The 21,234-nt window shown below is 53.7% G+C and overlaps 3 protein-coding genes, 2 long non-coding RNA genes and 4 other non-coding genes across 13 annotated transcripts; 1 reads left to right on the top strand and 8 right to left on the bottom strand.

Moving 5' to 3' along the window:
• Window positions 1-23: 23 nt before the first annotated feature.
• TAF12 (TATA-box binding protein associated factor 12) lies at window positions 24-8,310 on the top strand. Of its 2 annotated transcripts, none has more exons than XM_026096702.2 (6): window positions 24-171; window positions 4,371-4,622; window positions 5,632-5,709; window positions 5,954-6,068; window positions 6,229-6,317; window positions 7,839-8,310. In XM_026096702.2, exons 2-6 carry the CDS (start codon window positions 4,455-4,457, stop codon window positions 7,872-7,874), a joined length of 486 nt encoding a protein of 161 aa, XP_025952487.1. In that variant the 5' UTR covers window positions 24-171; window positions 4,371-4,454; the 3' UTR covers window positions 7,875-8,310. The 2 variants fall into 2 exon arrangements, with proteins under 2 accessions (XP_025952487.1, XP_025952488.1); XM_026096703.2 differs by lacking the exon at window positions 24-171 and adding an exon at window positions 981-2,103.
• Window positions 8,311-9,239: 929 nt separating this feature from the next.
• LOC112981211 (ras-related protein Rab-39B-like) lies at window positions 9,240-10,828 on the bottom strand. Its single transcript, XM_026096691.2, has 2 exons — window positions 10,245-10,828; window positions 9,240-9,881 (listed from the first exon to the last, which is right to left on the bottom strand). The coding sequence occupies exons 1-2, from the start codon at window positions 10,826-10,828 to the stop codon at window positions 9,449-9,451; spliced, it is 1,017 nt and encodes a 338-aa protein (XP_025952476.2). The 3' UTR covers window positions 9,240-9,448.
• RAB42 (RAB42, member RAS oncogene family) lies at window positions 10,764-12,761 on the bottom strand. Its single transcript, XM_026096690.2, has 2 exons — window positions 12,188-12,761; window positions 10,764-11,454 (listed from the first exon to the last, which is right to left on the bottom strand). The coding sequence occupies exons 1-2, from the start codon at window positions 12,421-12,423 to the stop codon at window positions 11,031-11,033; spliced, it is 660 nt and encodes a 219-aa protein (XP_025952475.2). The 5' UTR covers window positions 12,424-12,761; the 3' UTR covers window positions 10,764-11,030.
• A 738-nt stretch (window positions 12,762-13,499) lies between these two features.
• LOC112981226 (uncharacterized) lies at window positions 13,500-16,857 on the bottom strand. 4 transcript variants are annotated; one of them, XR_010392664.1, is made up of 5 exons: window positions 16,828-16,857; window positions 16,200-16,294; window positions 15,417-15,492; window positions 14,339-14,465; window positions 13,500-13,845 (listed from the first exon to the last, which is right to left on the bottom strand). It is a non-coding gene; the product is annotated as an uncharacterized LOC112981226 (long non-coding RNA). The 4 variants fall into 4 exon arrangements; XR_010392667.1 differs by having other exon boundaries at window positions 16,200-16,297; window positions 16,828-16,855; XR_010392665.1 differs by adding an exon at window positions 14,721-14,914 and having other exon boundaries at window positions 16,200-16,850.
• Window positions 13,984-14,056, bottom strand: LOC112981235 (small nucleolar RNA SNORD99). The gene has a single exon (XR_003258657.2). It is a non-coding gene; the product is annotated as a small nucleolar RNA SNORD99 (small nucleolar RNA).
• Window positions 15,238-15,373, bottom strand: LOC112981232 (small nucleolar RNA SNORA61). Its single transcript, XR_003258655.2, has one exon. It is a non-coding gene; the product is annotated as a small nucleolar RNA SNORA61 (small nucleolar RNA).
• LOC112981231 (small nucleolar RNA SNORA44) lies at window positions 15,621-15,751 on the bottom strand. Its single transcript, XR_003258654.2, has one exon. It is a non-coding gene; the product is annotated as a small nucleolar RNA SNORA44 (small nucleolar RNA).
• Window positions 16,447-16,590, bottom strand: LOC112981230 (small nucleolar RNA SNORA16B/SNORA16A family). Its single transcript, XR_003258653.1, has one exon. It is a non-coding gene; the product is annotated as a small nucleolar RNA SNORA16B/SNORA16A family (small nucleolar RNA).
• A 201-nt stretch (window positions 16,858-17,058) lies between the features above and the next one.
• Window positions 17,059-20,452, bottom strand: LOC135330679 (uncharacterized). The gene is made up of 3 exons (XR_010392663.1): window positions 20,206-20,452; window positions 19,647-19,859; window positions 17,059-17,576 (listed from the first exon to the last, which is right to left on the bottom strand). It is a non-coding gene; the product is annotated as an uncharacterized LOC135330679 (long non-coding RNA).
• Window positions 20,453-21,234: the final 782 nt, after the last annotated feature.

The raw sequence follows: 21,234 nt of genomic DNA, 5'->3' as shown, positions 1-21,234 counted from the left end.
CGCCGGGTTTGGGGGGACCGAAGCGGTTCAGCGCACGCGCAGCCGTGGTTGGCGGCGCCGCCAAGTGCTTCCGGGTGGCGGCGGGGTGGTGACCCCGGAAGTGCTCGGGTCGCGCGGTGGAGGCGGCGGAGCCGGTGGCGGCGCCTCGGTGCGCCCGCGGGTCATGGGGAGGTAGGAGCCGGCGGCGGCGGCAGACGGGCCGAGGCCTGCGGGGGCGCCCCCTTCCCTGCGCCCCCGTGACGGCCCGGGGCGGGGGGAGTGGCCCCGGGGCTGGCGGGGCGGCCTAGACCCTTCCCCCCTCGCCCGCTGCCTCCGCGGGGCCCGGAGCCGCCGGTGGCGGCCGAAACTGCCCGTTCCCCGGCCGAGGCCTGGAAGAGAAGCGGCGCTTCACCTTGCCGCGGTTATTTAACCTCTTGGTGCCAAGTGTTGGCTCTTAGGAGGCCAAGCACAAGCGAGAGGCTGCTCTGCTCGCCGGGGCCCGGCCGCCGCGGGTGCTCGGTCATCCCTGGTGCGGCGCGGCCGGGGCTGTCGGACGAGCGACAGGAGAGCGCTGAGTTTGGGGTAGTTTTCAGAAAAAGAGGCTTTGACATCCGCAACCTGAAGCGCTCAAACCTGAGTGGACCCCGCGAGGGCGCAGGATGCTCTTCCCGGCCAGGGCATGGTCGAGGCGCAGCTTCTGCTGCCCCAGCTCCAAAGCCATTTGTCTGGTTGTGTTAGAAAATGGTCCTGACTCCCCTGCAATGAGATGGGGTTGTTCTTATTTCCAACTGGAACGAAAGGCTCAACAAAGTTCTTAGTCTTGTGCTTTTGTGCATGCTTCTAAGCCCAAAGATAGAGATATAGTGGATACAGTTAATAAAAATGGAAAATGTGTTGTATAGCTGCCTCAGCGTTAGCTTTTTGTGTCAAAGTTGGAGGGATTGGTCGAACTGGCTTCAGTATTCAGGACTTCAAGCCCGCTGTTGATTACAAACTGCTATAGGTGACCTTGGATCTTATCAACTGCTTTGTTTGTGGCTGCTCTCAGAGGCATCCTCAAGTGTTTTGCACGTTGAGGTTTTGCTCGATCCTCTAATTACGTTCCAGGTGGGTCGTCTTTGGACTGGTGACCTGTTTAACCTGGTGATTGATAAGAACGAGCTGCTGAAAGAAAATCTGTTTTAGTTGTATACTTGAAGTTCTCATTTCACTAGATTCTCATCTCACTAGATTTCAGGTATTGGTTTTTCAGATGTAAATGCAAACCTGCAAGCTGTGCGCCGAGGAGAAAGGAGGTTTCAGTTACTCTTCAGCATCTAGCAAATGCATCTTGGAGAAAAAAAAAGGACTTTCCTGTTCATTCACTGACACTTATGGTAACTAAAGTGAAGAACAGCAAGAGCTTTCCTGATTTTTTTCCATCAGTACTAAAGAAACATCCAGACTGTACGGTCCTTTGCAAAGCTGTGTGACATTATTGAAAACATTGAACAGTTGTCCGTTAGCTATTTCTTAATGGAAACGGGAACCCTGAGCACTGCAGTGAACGGGCTGACAGTTTTGTTTGGCTTTAATACTGTGCCTTAGTAGTACCAATGCTTAACAAGTTACAGCAGATCAGTTGGGAGTCAGTGATGTTAACTGAGGCCACAAGACCTATTGCTGTCATGGAAGAAAGCTGCTGCTGCCAAGGTCTGGGTTAATCCGAACACTGGTAGCGAGAAGCCCTCGGTCTTCTGACATAAAAATGAAGCTTTGCCGATCTTGTGCTCCCATGTCAGGATGCCGGGAGGTGACTTGTCTTCTGTAGCAGCATATACTGGGCTTCCACCTATACTTAAAATAGTGTTAGTACCCTCAGATATACCCTCGTGTGCTGTAGTAAGACATGACATGTGTATGGCACCTGATGGAACTGTATCCTGGTGAGATCTTACGATATAATAGGTGATATGCAAAATATCTGGTATTCCTGTAGGAATGGGAGTTATATGGAAGAGGAGGAGGAGAGAGTAGGTTAACACTGACTGCTGACTCGCTGGAAGCTTTTGGAAAATGGCCTCTCCGTTCGCTGGGCCCACAGCAGTTGCTGATGTAATTAAAGATCTAGACACTCAGATAGCTGTAAGTAAATCGCGTGAGCTTGCCATGAGCTGGCATGCAGGACTTGCTGTGGGATTCTGCGCATCCCGTGAGTTTTGCATTTGGTGATCTTAATAGCACCCCAGGGATGCAATAAGATCTTCAAATAAATGAACAAAACTGCTTTATACTAATGAAGTGCCTTCTACCCCAGGATTTCGCAGCATTCCCCAAACATTGCCTTCTCCTCTGCATGGTGGGTAAGAATCCCTGCTCTCTCTTTGTAAACTGAGGCACGGGAGTGAACAGCCTGAGATCAGCCAGTGCTAAAACCAAGATTAGCACATTGAAGTCCCTCTGATCTTGTGCTAGGCTCTTAAGAGCAGTGTCTTCGTGCAGAAATGCCAGCTAAGGGGTTTTGGGGTGTGAATGCAAGGATTTTCCAGCATTAATTCAGTTTAAATTGATGAGCTGGAAATGTGCTGAGAGTGCTACAGAAGAGTGTCTTGCATATAAAACCTTTCAGAGGAGCTCCGTGTCTGCAGGATGCTACAGTGCATGAGTTTGTTGGAATGAAGCACTAAAACAGCCACGTGCTAAGCGTTTCCGTGTGACTTCTGGTTTGGGTTTTTGGAGTTTTTTTTGGTGTGAATTAATCCAAACTAACAAGTTTGCTCTGATGGGAGGGATACATGTATTTGTAGATAAGGCGGAAAACAAGTATGTGAACCTGCTTTTCCTTATTGGCCTGTGGTCGGTATCAGTGTGAGGAAGAGTAGGCTCCGTTAGCAAATGGGGATATTTAAGGAAATTGTTGTCACTTAAGGCTTGACTACGATTAATGTTTCATGTTTCAGTAAACGCTGAATAACCTGTGAGAATAACCAGGTTAAGAGGAATTCTTTTGTACTTTAAAAAGAGAAAAGTGCTTGAATTTATGGACAGGGCACTTTGTAAGAAGACAGCTAGTAGAGAAAACAGCTGTTCAAATGAACTTTCTGTCTTTTTTTTTTTTTCGTTTTTGTAAGTAATTTCACACTGTAGTGCGTAGGCTTTCCAGAGGACGTGTTAGGCTGCTTGTCTCCAGTATCTGTGCCCAGCAACAACTGCTGCAGCCTCTGCGTGAGAAGCTTTTACATCAAACTGTTGATTAAATGTTCACTTTGTGTGATAGACCTGTCACTGCGGGCTGCACTGCCAGTGGTGAGAGAAGGCCGAGGGTTTGGACAGTTTCCTTTCGCCAAGCTGTGCCGCAGAGCAGCAGCGAGGAGGAAGCAGAGCCTTAGCAAGCCTGGATTTTAGAGCCTTTCAGCTATCAAGCAGTTGCCAGTCATTCTGTGATTAGCTCAGCGGCTGATAACATGAATAATGTCTAATGGAGAACCTGGAAGAGCTGAGTAATTAGTTAAGCTGCTGAAACCCAGTTCTGGTTCACTGTTGACAGCTCAGTAAATCTGATTTCATTTACTGTGGCTTTCAGCTGCCCGGTGGGGGAAGAACAGATTGAAGGTGTGGGCATGTATATGTATTTTCTCTGTTGTCACATTACCTCTGAGTACCCAAACTCGTGCCCTTGCACCTGAAACCAAATCCTACATTGCCAAACCAAGATCAGTGTTTCTTCTTTACAAGTGGTACTGGCTGAAATGTTGGTCTGGGGAGAGGGATCACCACAGGTCAGGCTTGAAATGTGGCATTTCCAGAAATGAAACCACCTCCCAGCACTCTCGGGCAGATACTTAAGGGAATTTGAACTTCTGACCTGCATCTCAGGCATGTGGAGTATGAAGATGAAGACTCGATCGTTGCCTGGTACTGAGCGCAGTGGGACAGGGCCTGTGCCCACTGCGCCCACGCGTTGCTGCCAAGAGAACAAGCCAGGCCCTGTCCTTTAGTTAAATCTCCCTAGCTCTGTGCATGGTCTCTTCATTGAAGCTGTTGTTAGTGTAAGTGAAGTGTGTGCAGAAAGGCCCTGACCCGAGGGCGAGGTGAATGCCTGTGTAGGATTCAGTCCGGAGGAAGAGGAGTGAGCAGGTGGGTCAGCGCAGCTGCACAGCTGCTACCTGTTGTCAGCACACTGCATGCAGCCGTTGTGCTTCTCGTGGCAAACTTCATTTTCCATTTACCAGGGAATGTTTCTCTCTTTCTAAACATTCCTCCTCCCTTCCTGCTGTGTCCAGAGAGACCTGATCTAGTATAAACCTCTGTGTCCTGCCAGTGCAGTGTGGTTTTACTCTGGGCAAAGAACTAAGCGCCCCTTGGAGCTCCCTTCTCTGATTGCTAACTGTGGCTTTCGTTTCCTTTTCCAGTTGATTGGCTTGGGTCCCAACAACCCCAAGAAGAAGCAAGACCTAGAGAAGCTTTATGATCTAAAAGCTAAAGCCCAACAGATTATGAACCAGTTTGGCCCATCTACCTTGATCAACCTCTCCAACTTCTCCTCGATAAAGCCAGAACCAGCCAGCACTCCCCCGCAGAGCTCCATGGCGAACAGCACCACCGTGGCAAAGATGCCTGGGACGCCCAGCGGAGGAGGGCGGCTCAGTCCTGAAAGCAACCAGGTAATTTCATCCCCGCCTTTGGGACAACGGGGAAGATGGTCAGACCTGACTGTAGCTTGATTCCTCTCCTTCCTTAAATTACCAGCAAATACTTAATGTCAATTAAAGCATCAGTTACTGTCCTGAGCGAGCCATCATCTTCACGTAGTTCTTCCCTCCGAGACACTTTCGGGTTGGGTGATGTACAGACATTGTAGGTGCAGAAGTTTTGTCAATCTTGGGAAGATGTATAGTGGGGGAGTGACTGGGAAATTCCTTTTAAATGCGGTTTAGATGAGAATAATAAAAGTTGTGCGCATTCATAGCGTCAGTGACGCTGGCGTGGTGCAAGATGCAGCATCAGTTCTAAAAAGCTGCTGGCTTGCATGTTTGCCTGTCATGTTGTTGAGTCTTTAGCAGACCTAAAATGTGTTGCTGCCAAGGAAGCACTCCAAAATTGTTTCTTTATCCTATGTGTTGCTAGTGTTCAGGAGCAGCAAAATCTCTGCTTTCCCACTACATCTTTGGACTGACGGGGTGCTGCCTGCTGCCCTAGAATAACTCAGCACTCATGTGTCTGTTTTCCTTTCAAAGCACTAAGGTTGATAAGCAGTAGAGTAATGGAAATAATTCCTTTGTGCCCTGAACACAAACTCGATCGCTGAAATGCTGCTTATATTTGCCGTGTACCTCTTAAGACTTCTGATTATGCCATTGTCTTCTCTTACCAGCACCCTTGTTTTAAGCAATGGTATTTTAGTGCAAGTGTTTGTCCTTTCAAGACACAGTATTGCTTTTATTTATTACATTGGTATCTGCTATCTGGTCAAAGCTGCCAGGGGTACTTGAAAATGGCTCCTTAATACCTGATATTTCTTATCTCTGCCATTCCTGAGCTGATACGGTGTGTCAACATGTGTGACTTGGGCCTCGGGGCGGTGGGGGAGGAGGGTTCTCGCAGCTGTGCTGTGGGGGCAGCTGGTGTGCTAAAGTAGGGCAGTAAATTGTTCCTTCCCTCCCCTACATGCAGGTTTTAACCAAGAAGAAACTGCAGGACCTGGTGCGTGAGGTGGATCCGAACGAGCAGCTGGATGAAGATGTGGAGGAAGTAGGTACACGCCCCCCTGACGGGGGCTGCGCAAGGAGCTGGTCCAGGGCTTTCACGGACCAGTGGCCCCTTGTCAAAGCAGGGCGGGTTGGTTCATGTTCCACTGCTGTATGTTTAAAGCAGCAATGGCAGCAAACATCTTTGAAGTATTAGCTTCTGAGAGTTCATTTTCGTACGCTTCACGTAGTTTCGACTATACGGTTCAGTACTGATGAGGCTGGTTGTTGTCCTTGGTCCGTGACAGATGCTGTTGCAGATCGCCGATGATTTCATAGAGAGCGTGGTGACGGCTGCCTGCCAGCTTGCACGGCATCGCAAATCAAACACTCTGGAAGTGAAAGATGTCCAGTTGCATCTTGGTAAGTGCTTTTTTCACTCAGCTGAGAGCACAGCACATGTGCGTTTCTAGCACTCGTCCCAGAAGGACGTACTGCTGGTGTGTTGGTTCTGGTGGGGCCGCTCTCGCGGTGTGAGTTGGGGTGGTTTTCATTGTGTGCTGACCTGCGCCCTCTCTTCCAGAACGTCAGTGGAACATGTGGATCCCGGGCTTTGGTTCTGAAGAAATCAGGCCCTACAAAAAAGCCTGCACTACAGAAGCTCACAAACAGGTAAGGAGCCCTTGGTGATACGCTGAGAGCCACGTGGTAGAAGGCTAGTATGGGTAGGGTCTTCCTGGACTCCTGGCACTACATGAACTTGTATCCTCTCCTCGAAGTGGTTTGGAATTGAAATCACTTTTGGGGTCCCCTCACCTGTTTACGCAGAGAGGGTTAAGTTTGCTCTGGCTGCTTTGCTGGCTGGCTGTGCCCTGAGCGAACCAGGAGCGCTCGCACCATCTGTGGGCAGCTCGGGTCTGAAGCAACCGAGCTGCAGACAACATCTCGTCAACTGACCTCTTGTAGATGTTGTGCCCCATCTTTGTGCAGAAGAGAGTGAAAACACTGCTCAGCTCCTCTGGTTTAATAGAAAATCCATATCCAAGCATACAGGGTTAAATGCTTGTGTATCCCTGCATCTCTGTAGCCTCACGGGCGCTGCAGTCAGGGCCCAGGAGAGCCCTGTGGCTGCAGGATCTACTGAAGCTGTAGACTGTAGGTCTGCAAAAGCCATGTGTGAGCACAGTGCTGTGAGAGCAGTTATTGGCCTGTTGTCGCAGGACTGTTGCTTCCCCTGTAGTCGGTTAAGAAGTCACAGAAAGGCTTGGGGGTTTCTTCCCAGAACTTTGAAGAAAGGCCGTAGGAAGCAGAAACACAACTGAGCAGCCCTGTGTGACTGGTCGAGTGAAGTCTTGTGGCCAGTTCTGTCTGGGATGCAGGACATGTGCGAGGAGCTGGAAACCCCCACGCTGCGTTTGCAGCCCCAGGCTGCCCCGTACAAAATCACGGAAGTGTGGATGTGGTGTTAGACCGTGATCACGAGCTCTCTTTGACAGTCTTTGGCTCAAATTCTTGGGGCCACCTGATATCTGCAGCCCAACGTTGCGTGTGGTGGATGGTGTACGGCACCTGCTGTGTTCATGTGCAGGGGTCGCGAGTCTTGGCTGTCTGCCACCGTAAGAGGAAACAGCTGCAAAAAGCTTAAAGGCCTGGGAAGGTGGAGCAGGGAGCACACAGCTGTCCTGGAATTTCAGCTGTGGACTGAAGCTGAGCAGCTCTGTTCTTTCCCTTAGTTTTGCTTTAAATGAATTGGGCTACTGGTTTTTAAATGTAAGGTTGGAGCCAGGGAAGTGGGTGCCCTGCTGCAGTTTTTCAGGTTGCATCTCTCCTCCCGAAGCTACTGCAATAACTGCTGGTCATGGAGAGAGAAGGCCCCGAAGTGGATTTGTATTCAACGCACTGGTTAATCTTAGTGCCCCTTACCAGTAGTTAAAGTTTTACTCGGTCACTTTGCCAACTCGAGGTGTGAAGGAGAAGAGTAGACATGCTTTCTTTTCATCTGGCTCTGGATGTGACCGTGTTAAGATTTAAATGAACTTGAAAGACCTGTGTTGAAAGAAGTCAGGCAATGTCCTAAGAGAACCTCAGATACTGTCTCCTCAGCATTGTTCCTACGTGGGTAGCTTACAAGCTTGTTTTGCGGTAACCTTGTCCGAGACTCTTGGCTTCCCATGTTTTGCTTTCTTGTTACAGAGAATGGCATTGATCCGCAAAACCACCAAGAAATAGCCCCTGGGAAGAGTTGGGAGATGACACCAGTGCATTTTGGGATATCTGCCTCTCCGCTGAAGCCTCCACGATGCCATCCATGGGATATTTTTTTTAATGCTTACAGAGAAGCATATATTTTTTATTAACGGTGCAGCAATATCTGACTTTATGAGGAGATCTGCCAAAAACATTCTACGCCCCCTTCCTCATGCCCCCTAAGAGCGCAACATATCTCAAAACAAAGACTTTTATTTGTGACTTGAAAGTGGTTTATCGTATAAGTGATTATCCAAGGGACAGAGCATTTGATCTTGTGTGGGACAGTATTAGAAGCATCTGTAGAGGTTTTTGTTTCCTCCTTCCCGCCCCTACCTGTTCCAGTACTTTGTAATGTCAGTGTTTATATAAATACTTGCGTTTGTTTTACATGAATAAAGAAATTATTAATCTAAAACCATGGCACAGTCTTGGGCTGTTCAAAGGGCAGGCAGAGAAACTGCAAGCGGAATGACCAGCAATCAGGATAGCCTGGTTGCACGTTCAAGGAATGGGACACTGTGACCGAGGAAAAGAAGTCAAGGCCGATCCTGGTTCTCTGCTTGTCTGGGGCATAGAGAAAGGCTCTGTCCCACTGGTTGTTCCTGCTTGTTCTGCTCAGACCGGTGAACATCAGAGGAGCTGGTGCTGCAGGAGCTGTTTGACGTGGGGAAGAGGGAGCAGACGGCTCTGCAGACAGGGGAGGCGAATGTGCCCCTGCAAGCCCGAGTGTGCCTTGTCCTGCCTGCGGGGTTGCTGCTGGGGCTCTCCAGCCCCAAGGGCTGCCGGTACCCAGGGGAGGAACTTGAAGTAATTCGGAAATCAGTAAGGCCTCTGTCCTCCTTTCATGTGACAGCCAGCTAAGGAGCCAGGAGCGTGTGATAAACAAGTGCAGCCCCTCGGGTAAGGCCAGGCACGGAGAGGAGCACAGTTACTGCGTCGCTGCGGGGCTCAGCTGGTGCTGGGGGGCCACAGCTCCCCACGCAGCCGGGCTGCTCCGTCTCAGTACACCCAGGAGTGGCAGCTCTCCAAAATGTACAGCCGTGGCCTCCTGAGCGCAGGGCAGCCCAGGGCAGCCGGCACGCGCTGGGTGAGGCAGTGAGAGGGGTTTCAGATCAGAGCCGGAATGGGGAGATCACAGACTGCACCGAGGGCCCCAGGTTTGTGGTCAGGGGATGGAGATAGCCTTGTAGAAAGGGGTTCACCAGGAGAAGAGGGGATTGGGAGGGAAATCCACCTCTGCGGCCCTGACCCCCTTGTGCTAGCGCTCCCAGCGCGGGGGGTTCCCAGCAGCACCCTGGGTGTTAGCCCCTAACCCCTCCCCAGGAAAACGCGGCAGCCGGGAAGGTGAGTACAGGGTGTTTAATGTGCCGTTGCGGTCACTCGCTGCTCTTTCCTGTGCTGCAAATGCTTGATTTCTGCTCCGTGTCTCATCTCAGCAGAGCCGAGTGTGTCTGAGCTCCCCACCGGCTCTGCAGCGAGGCAGGAGGCAGCAGGGCTCCGGGGGCAGCGGATGGACCGGGCAGGCTGCGCACATCCTCCCCTCCACCCCATCTCTAGCACGAGCATCTCTTGTGCTTCTCTTCCTCCTCCGGCACCTGCAACGTCAGCGCCGGCGGGAGCGGGAGGCTGCTCTTCACCCCGTCCCAGGCCTCGGAGGGACCCAGCAGCCCCGTCTGCAGCGCCTGGTAGATGGCCAGTGTCAGCATCTGGAACGCCTGTGCCACGTTGCTGGCGTCCTTGGCCGACGTCTCGACGTACTGAGCCCCCAGCGCCGCCGCCAGCCTCTCCGCCTCCCCGCGGCCCACCCGCCGCTCCGCTGCCAGGTCGCTCTTGTGCCCTACCAGCACGAAGACCATGCGGAGAGGCCGCACGGTGTCCGTCACCTCCCGGTGCCACCGCCGGACGCTCTCGAAGGACGCGCGGTTGGTGAGGTCGAAGAGCAGCATCCCCCCCGCCGAGTTGCGGTAGTAGGAGCGAGTCACCGACCTTGGGCACGAAGAAAAGGGGGGGAAAAAGGGGGTGAGCAGCCCCAGGGCTCCCCTGTGCCGTGTCGGGAAGCGTCTCCCGTCCCCGCGGGGCCTCCCAGCCGTGCTGGGCTGCAAACCCAGCTCTGGGGCTCCAGGGCGCTGCGTGAAGTCTTGGCCCCGTAAAATCAGCGCGTTGCTATTCGGCTTTCCCCACCGTGCAGCTCCGGAGGGGCTCAGGGCCCCTCGGCCGCTTTGGAGACGGAGGCAGGATTAAGCAGGAAAGCCCCAGGGCTCCCTTTTGCTGGGGGGGGGGGGGGGGCCCTTTGCTTCGGCCCCCCCCGGGTGCTGGGGTCTCCCCGCCGCGCCGGCGAGCCGGACCCACCTGAACCGCTCCTGCCCGGCCGTGTCCCAGAACTGCAGCTTGACGCGGAGCCCCGGCCGCAGCTCCACGTGCCGCGCGTAGAAGTCCACCCCCACCGTCTGGCTGCCGGCCTCCAGGAAGACGCCCTCGGCGTAGCGCCGCAGCAGCGCCGACTTGCCCACCGCGGAGTCTCCCAGCAGGATCACGCGGAAGCGGTAGTGCCAGCGGGCCTCCATGGAAGGCCGAGGCCCGCGGAGGGCGGCGCGCCGGGACCTGCCACCACGCGCCCGGGCAGGCAGCGTCTGCCGCCTCCGCGGTGCCCCGGCAAAGGCGGTGCCGCCCTGGGGAACCGGGTACCGGCAGAGGTGCAACAAGCACCTGGGGGGGGGGGGGTTTCCACCTCTTGTTGGCCGTGGGACCCCCCCCACCCCGGTGCTGCAAAGCTGAGCTGGTCCCTGGGACCCCCCATGGGCGCAGCCCCGGGCCCATGGGGCCGGGTGATGCTGGCTCGTTGCCCCCGGCCCCTCGCTGGGCAGAGCCTTTATTCGGTGCAGAAAAGCATCTGGTTTATTCAAAATACAACCATGGTGGCATATTTTTTCCATAGCCCCCAAATTAAGGTGCCCCCCCCCCGAGGGAGCTGCGCTGGCTGAGGAGGTGCGAAGGGGGCTGGGGAGCAGAGAAAAGCCAGGGAGGGTGAAATAAATCCCCGTCTTTGCCCGTCGGCACCAGCGTGGCACCTCAGCGTTGTCACCGCCATCGGCGTCCCAGCTGCCGGCGGGTCCCAGCCCGGCCGTGCCGGCGCCGTCAGCACTGGCAGCGCTCCCGGGGCTCCCCGCGTGCCGGCGCCTGGCCGCGGCGCTTGCTGGGCAGGAGCTTGACGCCGTCGCGGGCCTCGTGCGGAGCCAGCGCCCCGCGCCGCAGGGCCTCGTGGATGCGGCCCGCCACCGTCTCGAAGGCCAGCTCCACGTTGAGGTTGCTGGCGGCGGAGGTCTCCACGAAGGCCATGCCCAGCGAGGCGGCGAGGCGCCCGGCCTCCTCGGCCGACACGGCCCGCTCGCCCGCCAGGTCGCACTTGTGGCCCACCAGGACGAAGGCCGCCTCGCCGGTGGCCCCGCCGCCCGCCGCCTCCTGGTACCACTCGGTGACGTGCTCGAAGGACGCCCGGTTGGTGACGTCGAAGACCAGCAGCGCCCCGGCGGCGCTCCGGTAGAAGGACCTGGTGATGGACCTGGGCACGGGGGGGGGGGTTTGGGGGCAGCACGCTGGCCCCGCGCTCCCGCCAGCCCCACGGCCGGCACAGTGGGACCCGGCACGCCGTGGGGCAGGGCTCGGTGCAGAAAGTGCAAGCGTGGGCTAAGGACCCAGGTGATGCCTGGAAAGGGGAACCTGCCGCCCGGTTTTGCCTTCAACTTTCCTGCTCGGCAGCATGGAGCGACTCTCCCCATGGCTTCAGGGCTGAAACCTCGGGGGTCCCGGCTCCGGGGAGCCCTGTGGGGGTTTTCTAGGGTCCCTCTGCTCCCCCTGCCCCTCAGTTTGGGGTGCAATGGGGCTGGGCAGCACCCTGGGGTGGGCACTGTGGGTGCCACCCGTCCTGGGCGCCCTGGAGGGGAGGGGGCAGAGCAGGACCCCCTGCCCAGCCACAGCCCCCAGCTCCTCCCGCCCTTCGCAGCCCGTTGGAGCCTGTTCCGTGCCCCCAGGCTTGCTGTCTCCAGCCTGATGCAATCAGGGAGGAAAATCCCCAGCCCATTCGCACCCCCCCCAAAAAAAAACCCAACCGCAGCTTTGCTACGAGCTCAGCAGAAGGCTGCAAGGCCCCGTTGCACCGTCGCCCCTTTGCAAAGCGCAGCGGGGACTTTGCACCCGGCGTAACGCTGCAGCGGCTGCGGAGGAAGCCCCAAGCGAAGCGGTGCTGGCGCCGCGTCCCCCCCCCAGCCCCCGGCCAGTGCCCACCCGCCGCTCACCTGAAGCGCTCCTGGCCCGCCGTGTCCCACAGCTGCAGCTTGGCCCGGCCGGCCGGCGGCAGCCGCACCGTGCGGCTGTAAAACTCCACGCCGACGGTGGGGCAAGGCGCGGGGGCCCCCGCCGCCCCCGGGCCCTCGGCGTAGCAGCGCAGCAGCGACGACTTGCCCACCGCCGCGTCGCCCAGCACCAGCACGCGGTACTGGTAGTGCCCGGCGGGCTCGGGTGCCGTCCCCATGCCGGTGGCCGGGCCCGCGAGGCTGGATGCCGGGCCGGCCAGGTCTCCACCCTTGTCCCCACCCCGCGGTGGCGTCCCCACGGACGTCCCGGCGGCTCTGGCCTTGCAGACTCGCTGAGACGGGTTTTATGCACCGGGGGGGAGAAGATGGGGACAAGGAAGTGAAACGGCGAGGAAGGACAACCCAAGCGTGTCCCCACGCCTGGCACTAGCCCTGGAGGGGGGGACTAGGGACCGACTCCAGCACCATTGCTCCTCCCGGTGACAGCTGGAGGGATGGGGGGGGGCCCGGGGCAAAGGGTGCTCGGAAATCCTGTGCTTTGCCCCCGCTCCTCGGCCGCCCTCAGCTCCTCCCCAGAGCTGGACGCATGTTTTGGATCCCTTCTCTGACTTGCGCAGCTGTGACCAGCCTCCTCCCACCTCCTGACTTTCCTCCTTCCCACTCCCGCTAACACAGCAGCACCAAGAAGCCCCCCGAGATTTATTCCCAAGCATTTTGCTTTCCAGCCTAGCACAACGGGCAACTCCACATCTGCCGTAACAGCCTCGGTGTCTGTTCTCACCCTCAATTCATTTTCCACAATGAGAAAAACACCAACTTGACTCACCGGGGCTATAGCAGAGGATGTCAGCAACTTCATTAGACCCTGCCTTTAAAGAGGTTGCTCTGCTCTCCCTTCCGCATCCCTCCCAGCCCAGACACCTTAGCTCCGCACCTCATTTACGTGACAAGGTTGTCCATCCTTTAGGGACAGCCTTGAGCCATGAGCAATCTGCTGAAAGACCCTATTAGGGATTAGCCTAAGGGCTGGGCAATTCCAGCAGAATACCTAGCTCTGCCCTTGTTAGGTAACGATAGGGGTTGGCTGCCACTTCCCGGGGAGCCTGCACAGCCCTGACTGCCATCCAGGCAGGTGACACCTTGCCCGGGCAGGAGCAGTTTTGTGACCATCCCCATTTGTCACGCCACAGCCCTCGCAGCCAGCTCCAAGCCAGAATTCCCAAGCCCACTCCCTGCAGGAGAGCGGCCCGGTGGCTGTCACAGACCAGCAGACCCCAAACACAGGAGACACAGCAAGAGTTTCAGATGTGTTTATTCATCCTGCCCATGTTTTAAGTCCAGACCCTCCCCCAAACTCTTCCCCTGACAGAACCCCATGGCAGGAACACTTCTTCCGTGCTGAATATTCAGGAACTTCAACATCTGCAGTGAAACAAGCTCCTGCCACCCGTAACACTGAACGACTCCTGAACCTAAGCCGCTGTCCCCACCTGGGGGAGCTCATGGCTCACAAAGGAGCCAGGATCTGTTTGTGCAGAACCACCACTTCTTCAGGAGAGGACTGGAAAGGGAAGACTTGCACAGAGAGGCACCGAAACCTTCAGAGACCGGCTCATCTCAGCTCTATGTTCCATCTAGACCTAAAGAGGTGAAGAAAATAAAAGTTTGAATGAAGAGCAGTTTGACTCAGCACAGCTCCAGATTTCACCTGCATTAAGGCATTCCCCAGCATTCCCACTCCCATTGATTTTCAGTGATTTTAGCTAGTTCCTGCTGCTGCCTGGCCTCAGCCCCATATCCGCAGGATTCATCCAGCAGTCTCCAAAGAAAGAGGAGTCATCACTGACCAGGCTGAGTTAAGAGGGCTGGTGTGGCCTGACTGATCTCACAGGAACTGACCTAGAGACATCAGGCTGCCAAACTACGAGCCTTTATCATTCCCACTTGGAAAGCCCCAATGGGCTGCAAAGTCCCATTAAGGATCAGCCATTTCCAGCAGCTGGTCAGAAAAGCATTAAGAGCTGCTGACAGCAGAGGCACAACTCGCTTCACAGTTCTCTGTAGCCTAGGACTGCCAAGATGCCACTCATGAAAACGTCAAGCAAAGCTCAGTTATTCACGGAGGACACTCACGTGTTTAGCCGCAGAGCTTCCCCACGCACGATTTAGGCCTTTTGGCAAGCAAACCGATTCCCTTCGCTGGAGCAAGGGATTCATGACTTGGCTCCATGAGCTCTCAGCCTTTTCCACTAAGCGATTCCTGAAAGAGACAATATATATAGTCATGGCTAGGTAATCTGAAATTGACAGGCCTCTGTACACAGAAAGAATCAATGCATCAAATCAAGCCCAAACATCCTTCAATTTTAAAGGAGCATGTTTTAATGGAGCTTCCCACAGGAGCAAAATAACTAGCAGAAATGCCCAAGTGACCACTAGACAGTGCTGGAATCCCTTGGGACTTGAAGGTTGCTGCATTTGCATTCGGTGTTGCGATTAATGTAACAAAACTCACGGCAAGACTGTACAACAGGGGAAGATGATTTTTATTTTGTATCACTTCCTGACTCTGCTGACTTGCACTTCCACCCAAGAAGCTCATCACGAGGTTTACTTGTGTATGACACAGAGGACACCACCGGCAAATCTTCACGTCTCCTGGGCTCCTCTTAGTGGCCACAACTTAACCTTTGGACTGAATTTTTGTACCTTTAGGAACCAACAATGGTTATTTTTAACTCACTATCTTGTTTAAGTCTTCGAGTTCTAGGCAGTTGGCAGGTCACACACCATTCTTGCTTCCTCCCCCCTCCTTTCCCCCCCCTTAAATCCTTCAATACTGATCGATGTTGTTACTTTTTTCTTGGGGTGCTTATACACATACACACACATTTCCTGGCATTATTTCAGCCGCAATCTTAATACTTCTGTTGCAAACCTCCACGGGTGTCTAACACGCTCATCCATTCTCTGACTGGTAGGTTTTATTCCCCCTCCAGCCTCCCCAAAGCAGCAAGACCAAGTCTAACTTGCAATGTCTTCAGACTGGTCCTTCTCAGAGCAAGACGGTACCAGCAAAGAGGCTGTGACCAGTTTGCATTGTACTTTTCCTCCTTTTTCGACCACAAGATCAGTATTCAGATCTGATGGGAAAGGGATCTGGAGGGACAGGCTCTGGAGCCTCTGCTCCGACAAGCGCGTACGTTCTCACCTTGCAAGTGCCATGGCGGGTCCGTCCAGCGGGCAATCAGCTGAGCGAGCTCCTAATCAAGCAACCCTAGAACACACTACAACACCCACAGTCAGGAACAGATTGTGGATACTCCTCTTTCTGGACACATGCACTAACACCCCCCCTCCAGGAACCACTACTGCCCTACAAGAAGGGGCAACAATGTACTATACGTCCCTGAAAACATATAGGAGGGGCGAGTGACAGCAACAGGCAGAAGAGGCCCAGCAGTCAAAGACCTTCCTGTTGCTCTTGCATGTTGTTGGAGAACTGTGGCTATTTCATGGAGCCACAGCTCTTGGATTAACATGCAGACTAAGAAACCACTGTCTGGCAAAGCTTGTTACAGCTGCAAAGAGAAAAGAGGCATCAAAGGCAGCGTTATTTATTGGCTTAGGATGAGGTCTGATTCCCAGCTCTGCCCTTGACCCTGACAAATGATGCTGGAGAGATAAAGTCCTCTCTTATCCCACCATACACCAGATCTGGATAGGGTAATAAATACAGGAGCAGAGTCTCCAGTTCTGGATGCCTGAAGGAATATTTGCAACAGGCCCTGCTGGTGAGAAGCCCTTGTCTGCAGGGCCTAAGCCCAAGAATGAGCCCCGCAGAGGAATCAAAGCAGCTGGAACAAGAACCGCCTTCAGAGCACCTGCCAGAAAACACTGCTGTTTGGTACTTCGGGTAACGGAGGCAGCGATGGCAACTAGACAAATTCTCAACAATAAGGGGAGAATCAAGAGCCTACACCACCCATCTCACCCGTTCATGCTGCTGAGCCCTGGCCATCCCCAGGCACGGGATCACCTTCCATGCTTGAAGGAAGCGGGGGAGCACCGGTCTTCAGCGTCGGGCAGCTTCTTACAGAAAGAACATGCTTTAGAGCAACGGAAGAGCTGCGACACCCACTGCCTCCCGCTTCTCCGTGCGCCTTTCCCAGCCGGGATCCCAAAACCACGGCGGCAGCGCGGAGACCCCGGCCGCCCTGCGCCGCCTCGGCCCTTCCCGAACATGTATTTTCCCGGGATGTTGCTGGGCAGTTACGGCACGACAAACTGCGCAGCGACCGTCTGGGAAAACAGCTCGCTCTCGGCTCCTTTTTGACTGCGCCAGCTACGCGGTGGAGACAGGCGCAGCTTCGACAGGGCCCGGCAGGCCCCTCCGCCGCGCAGCCGCTGCCCCCCGGCGCCCCGAGGCCCCGGGCCGGAGGGGGGAGCGGAGTCACCCCCGCGCCGCCCCCTCGCAGCCCATCGGGGCTCCCCGAAACGCCACTGCCCGGACGCGGAGCCCCCGGAGCTCCGATGCGGCGGGGCCGAGCGGCGGGGGGGCCCCGGGGCGCGGCGGATGGCGCCGGATTGTCCCCCCTGCCCGCACCGCCGCCCTCACCCACCTCCGGCGCCGCCATCACAGGGAGAGACTGAGGGCGGGCCGCCGCGGCCTTTTATAGGCCGGCAGCTCGGGCGCTGATTGGCTCTCGTGGACAGGCCCTCCCGCAGCGCCTTCTGGGAGTTGTAGTTCGCGGCGCCTCCACCCCCCCCCATGCCATGCCACGCCATGGCAGTGGTGACCCCACTCTCCAAAAAGCAAACGCACCCCCCACCTCAGACTGCAGCAGAAAAGGCAGGGATCTTGCCCCAGAGCAGGAGGACCCCAGTCTGCAACTGCTCCCTTTGCACTGGGTGGCAGGCTGCGCTCCCCACCCAACCTGGCCTAAATAATTCTCGAATCTCCATGACACGGACAAGATGCAGCTTCGTTCTCCTGCTCCCCTCGAAGCGTGTGCCAGCAGTTCCTCTTCGAAAAGGTGGTGGCAGTGGCTGCTTTTCTTTCCTAGTCCTTCCTCCCTTTGGGAAAGTATATCGCAGCAGGGAACACCCTGCCCTCAGGGAATGGAAGGAAAGTATCTTGGAAACAATAGTCTGTCTGCCAGACAATCTGCAACAATATCTCTGTCATATCCCTGGCTCACAATTTACAATTAGTGGAGAGCATTTAAAAGGAGAGCACCTGCTAACTGATTGGAAGGGGCTCCTGGAGTTTCTGCAGATACAGATGCGGAGCCATAGCCACAGCAAGGGAGCAGGATGAAAAGCTGGATCTCAGCCTTGAGTGCAAGTGTCTGCTTCTTCCCCTCGAGCCCTGGAGAAGGGGAAAAAGGGATGAGAGAGAACAGTTAACTTTTAATTTGTCCTGAGCAATATTCACAAATCTTGAGTGCTTCCTGCTCAGGAACTGCCCCTTCAGTCTGCTTCCTCCACCACAAACTTGCCGGATGACAACTGAAGAAAGCCTGGCACCCATTTAAAGCAGCAGCAAGTCTGGGAATGAGCTTCAAATCTTGTGTGACCAAGCTCCTCTAAAAACAGTCCTTGTCAGCTCCGGTGGGGACAGCTTCCAAGCAGGTGGTCCCGTCCTCCTCCTCCTGCGTGAACTCTGCAGCTGCCGTGCCGAGCCATGAGGAATGCCCCAGACGGCACTTGTTCTCCTTGGCACAGTACCGCCGGCCAAGCAAACCCAGAAACCTCCCTGTCAGATCCCAAGACACGACAGGAACTGGGAGCTTATTGTAGCAAAAATAAAAAAAAAACGATTCAGAAGATCTTGACACAGCCCCCCGATGACACTACTGAAAACCAAAGCCCATCACAGCCCAAGCGAGGGAGATACACAGAGCTCCAAAAAGAAGCAAAGAAAAATCTGCTGTATATTTGTGGTGCCTGACCACAGGTCAGCAAGGAGCCTGATTAAACCTCCCAGTACGGCTTGGAGCCTCACATCAAACGTTTTCGTACGGCAGGATGCAGAGCACGCGGACAGCGCCTGCAATCCCGACCCCGGGACAGGTGGGAGCTGACGGTCTCTCTGACGGTGCAACCCACAGGGAAGCTCTCTATAAAAACTAATTGTGAAAAAAAAAAGCAAGACACTGAACCACTCGGTTTGCTAATGCCGGCATGCAGAGAGGACAAGACAAGCCCTGTTCACGTACAGCTGTTGACCGATATCATGTTCGCTGTGTTATCTAGCATTGCTTTCACCCTGGATATTTTACAGGGGAAGCAGCATGTTATCTGAGGAAAACTGAGTATGTGCTAAGTGCTACCACAAAACCCTTCTTACGAAATCTGGTTGCACTTGTTAAAGCCATTTTGACCTGGAATAACTGCTAAGACAGAAAAGGGTAGTAGCTTGGAAGCAAATGGAGCTATTTTCTGAAGAAATGTTTGGGGCAAGCAAAAAGGTAAAGAAAGCTTTGTCAGGGTAACTTTTTCTGAACTAGCTTTATCAGTTTTTATATGTAGCTGTTGCATCTAAAATTCACACCCTATCCTGTTATAGAATTAATTTCATGTCAAAGCGAATCCCAAGTTAAATCCAGAAACTGGTGTTTCCAGTAGGCTGTAACAAGATGCTGCAGGAGATAGCAAGGCAAGAAGTTAAAAGTTCCTCTCAGATCTTGTTCAGCAGAAGCTGAGGATTAGCAATGCCGTAATGAGAAACCAACTGAGCATGCAAAGCTCAGAGCAAAACATCTCTGTTCCTCAAAAGGGATTCAGAGGAATACCTAAGGGTGTTCAGCACTGCTTGAAGCATGTGGGATGGGATCTGGAGGGGAGGCTATGAACCCGTGTCCTGAAGCCGGACAGATAAGGGAAATCTGCTCTACGGAGACACAGAGCATCACTGCATGGGGCTGCGCTGGTACAGACCCACATTTGTTTAAAAAGTGGTTTTCAACCCCCTTCTTTAGCCCACTGGCACATTTCTTATGGACCACCACTCATCCGTACCATCAAACTGTTAATTAAACACAGGGTAATGGCAACAGGGCCCCACGTAGCCTTGCAGACTACAGTTTGGAAATCACCACTTAAGGCCCGGCAGGAGTAACGCCTACACCCTCCCAACTCTATAGCTGGCTAAACATTTTTCAGTCTATACAGCTCAAATTGCAGTCTGAGAGTCCCTGCAATTTAAACACAGTAATCTAAATTGAATCATCGCATCATAGTCAAGTATAATAGTGGGAATGTTTGAGACTTTTTGTAATCACTAGCAAGTGTTGCATGCTCAAAGGCCAAGTACTTCACAATCTAAATTGCAGATTTTGATGCAATTTTTCGAGAAGCACATAATTCCAGTGTACTGTGATATCATCTGCCTTGAAATTTCTTGCCTTTAGCATCTAAAGATAAAAGCACTATTTACCTTACTACGTGGAGTCCTCGCCTTTCATCTCACATTATACTAAATGGTAATTAATCAGGGCTTTTCCTGTAGCCATCCAGGAGAAACAAAATCCCACACTCTGTTTAACTTGGCTTCCAAAACACAAACGCTACCAATCCAGGTGAGTGGATGTTTTGCAGCTCCACATAAAAGGCTCCTCTGTACTCTAGGTGCTGCAATAGTGGCCGGGAGCTGAAAATGAACATGAAGAAGAATAAACAAGCGATACACAGAAAAAAAAGTGCCGAGAGATGAACAACAGAACCTTGGCTGAGAGTCTAAGAAAACAGCCCCAAAAAGCTGGCAAAGGTCACTGAAAACCCGCACCTACAAAGTAATGCTGGGCAGGAAGCTCTTTCCGCTCGCTAAGCTTGCTAGGGTGAGGAAACTGCCTCCTTTTCACTCTCCCCAGATTTTTTGGGGGGTGGGAGGAAGGTATTTGACCCTTTCCTCCTGCTTCCCTCCAGAATAATTCCTAACTTGGGCAGACAGCTTAAAAAAATGTATTTCGTCTCCAAATGCCCTGAGCTTTTCTTACCCCCATCCCTCAGTGTTGCTGGGGAGAGCTGCCTCTCTTCCTCAGCCATCAGACGGTGATGAGCCTCACGCATTAACAGGAACATGGCCCGAAGCCTCACATCAGCTCCTCTCCTAAAAGGAAATGGATGAGCTATTTTAGGCTCTACAGCACCAGTAAACAGGCTCCAGCGGGTAACTCTTGGTTGGCCTCTGTACCTCTGAAATTGTCCTCCACGTAAGTGCCCTGTATACATGTATATGTATGTATGTGTGTATATATATATATATATATACACACACACACACACACACACACACATATATACACGTAACTATCGTAGAGGCTAGGAGATGCTATGGATGATGCTCCCATATCACTTCCCTTCCTTCTCCACCTCCTGCAAGCAGCCGGGTCTGTGACAGCAGTCAGTATACGCCGAGAAGCTTAGATGAGTATGGCTTATCCACGCCCCAGGAAATATTAAACAGGGCAGCAGTGCTGAGCAGCCTTAGAATAGCAGCATACATTTATATCGATAAAATAAGCGTGGCTTCAGGTCACCTCCTGTAGTGAATTATGAGGGCTGTATTACAAAAGTTAAATTTGGAGAGTTAGGGAAATGCAGGTCAAAAAAAAGGAGAATGAAGGGTGTAGAAAGTAGCACTGTCATAGCGCAACAGGATGATCCAGAAAGTGTTTAACAACAGAACATAAAAAAACTTCTTTACATCACCTCCAAAATGCCACTCTATCGAACAGGCACTTCTGAAGCAGAGGGGCATCATTTTAGTGTTCAGCACCGCTGACCAGCCACATCAGAAGAAAAAAGCACTCTGCTCTCTTCCACCCCTCTGCTGCCTTTGAAACACTAACATCGCCGGCAGTGAACGCTCATTTACTTAAATCCAGAGTAACTGAAGGTCAGGACACTGTTAACGGCCCACAGCAAAGTCAAAAGTGTAGCAGGAGGAAAAAATCCGCAGCTGTTAAGAACGTAGGGGTCCAGTGTTTCTCTTATCGCTTGTTCAAAACTATGCTAAATCCAAT

Source organism: Dromaius novaehollandiae, chromosome 23 (assembly GCF_036370855.1).
Source record: "Dromaius novaehollandiae isolate bDroNov1 chromosome 23, bDroNov1.hap1, whole genome shotgun sequence".
Taxonomy (NCBI): Eukaryota; Metazoa; Chordata; class Aves; order Casuariiformes; family Dromaiidae; genus Dromaius; species Dromaius novaehollandiae.
The sequence above is the reverse complement of the archived record's forward strand: the minus strand, read 5'-3'. Positions and strand labels throughout refer to the sequence as shown.

What these genes read in the sequence shown, in the direction of transcription:
- TAF12 (XM_026096703.2), top strand. Translation starts at nt 2,035, where the DNA reads ATGGCCTCTCCGTTCGCTGGGCCCACAGCAGTTGCTGATGTAATTAAA. An exon ending in ATCTAGACACTCAGATAGCT is followed by an intron (nt 2,104 to 4,370) that starts GTAAGTAAATCG and finishes TTCCTTTTCCAG; the next exon opens with TTGATTGGCTTGGGTCCCAA. An exon ending in AGATGTCCAGTTGCATCTTG is followed by an intron (nt 6,069 to 6,228) that starts GTAAGTGCTTTT and finishes CCTCTCTTCCAG; the next exon opens with AACGTCAGTGGAACATGTGG.
- LOC112981211 (XM_026096691.2), bottom strand. Translation starts at nt 10,828, where the DNA reads ATGGAAAAAATATGCCACCATGGTTGTATTTTGAATAAACCAGATGCT. An exon ending in GCCGGGCAGGAGCGGTTCAG is followed by an intron (nt 9,882 to 10,244) that starts GTGGGTCCGGCT and finishes TTCGTGCCCAAG; the next exon opens with GTCGGTGACTCGCTCCTACT.
- RAB42 (XM_026096690.2), bottom strand. Translation starts at nt 12,423, where the DNA reads ATGGGGACGGCACCCGAGCCCGCCGGGCACTACCAGTACCGCGTGCTG. An exon ending in GCGGGCCAGGAGCGCTTCAG is followed by an intron (nt 11,455 to 12,187) that starts GTGAGCGGCGGG and finishes CCCCGTGCCCAG; the next exon opens with GTCCATCACCAGGTCCTTCT.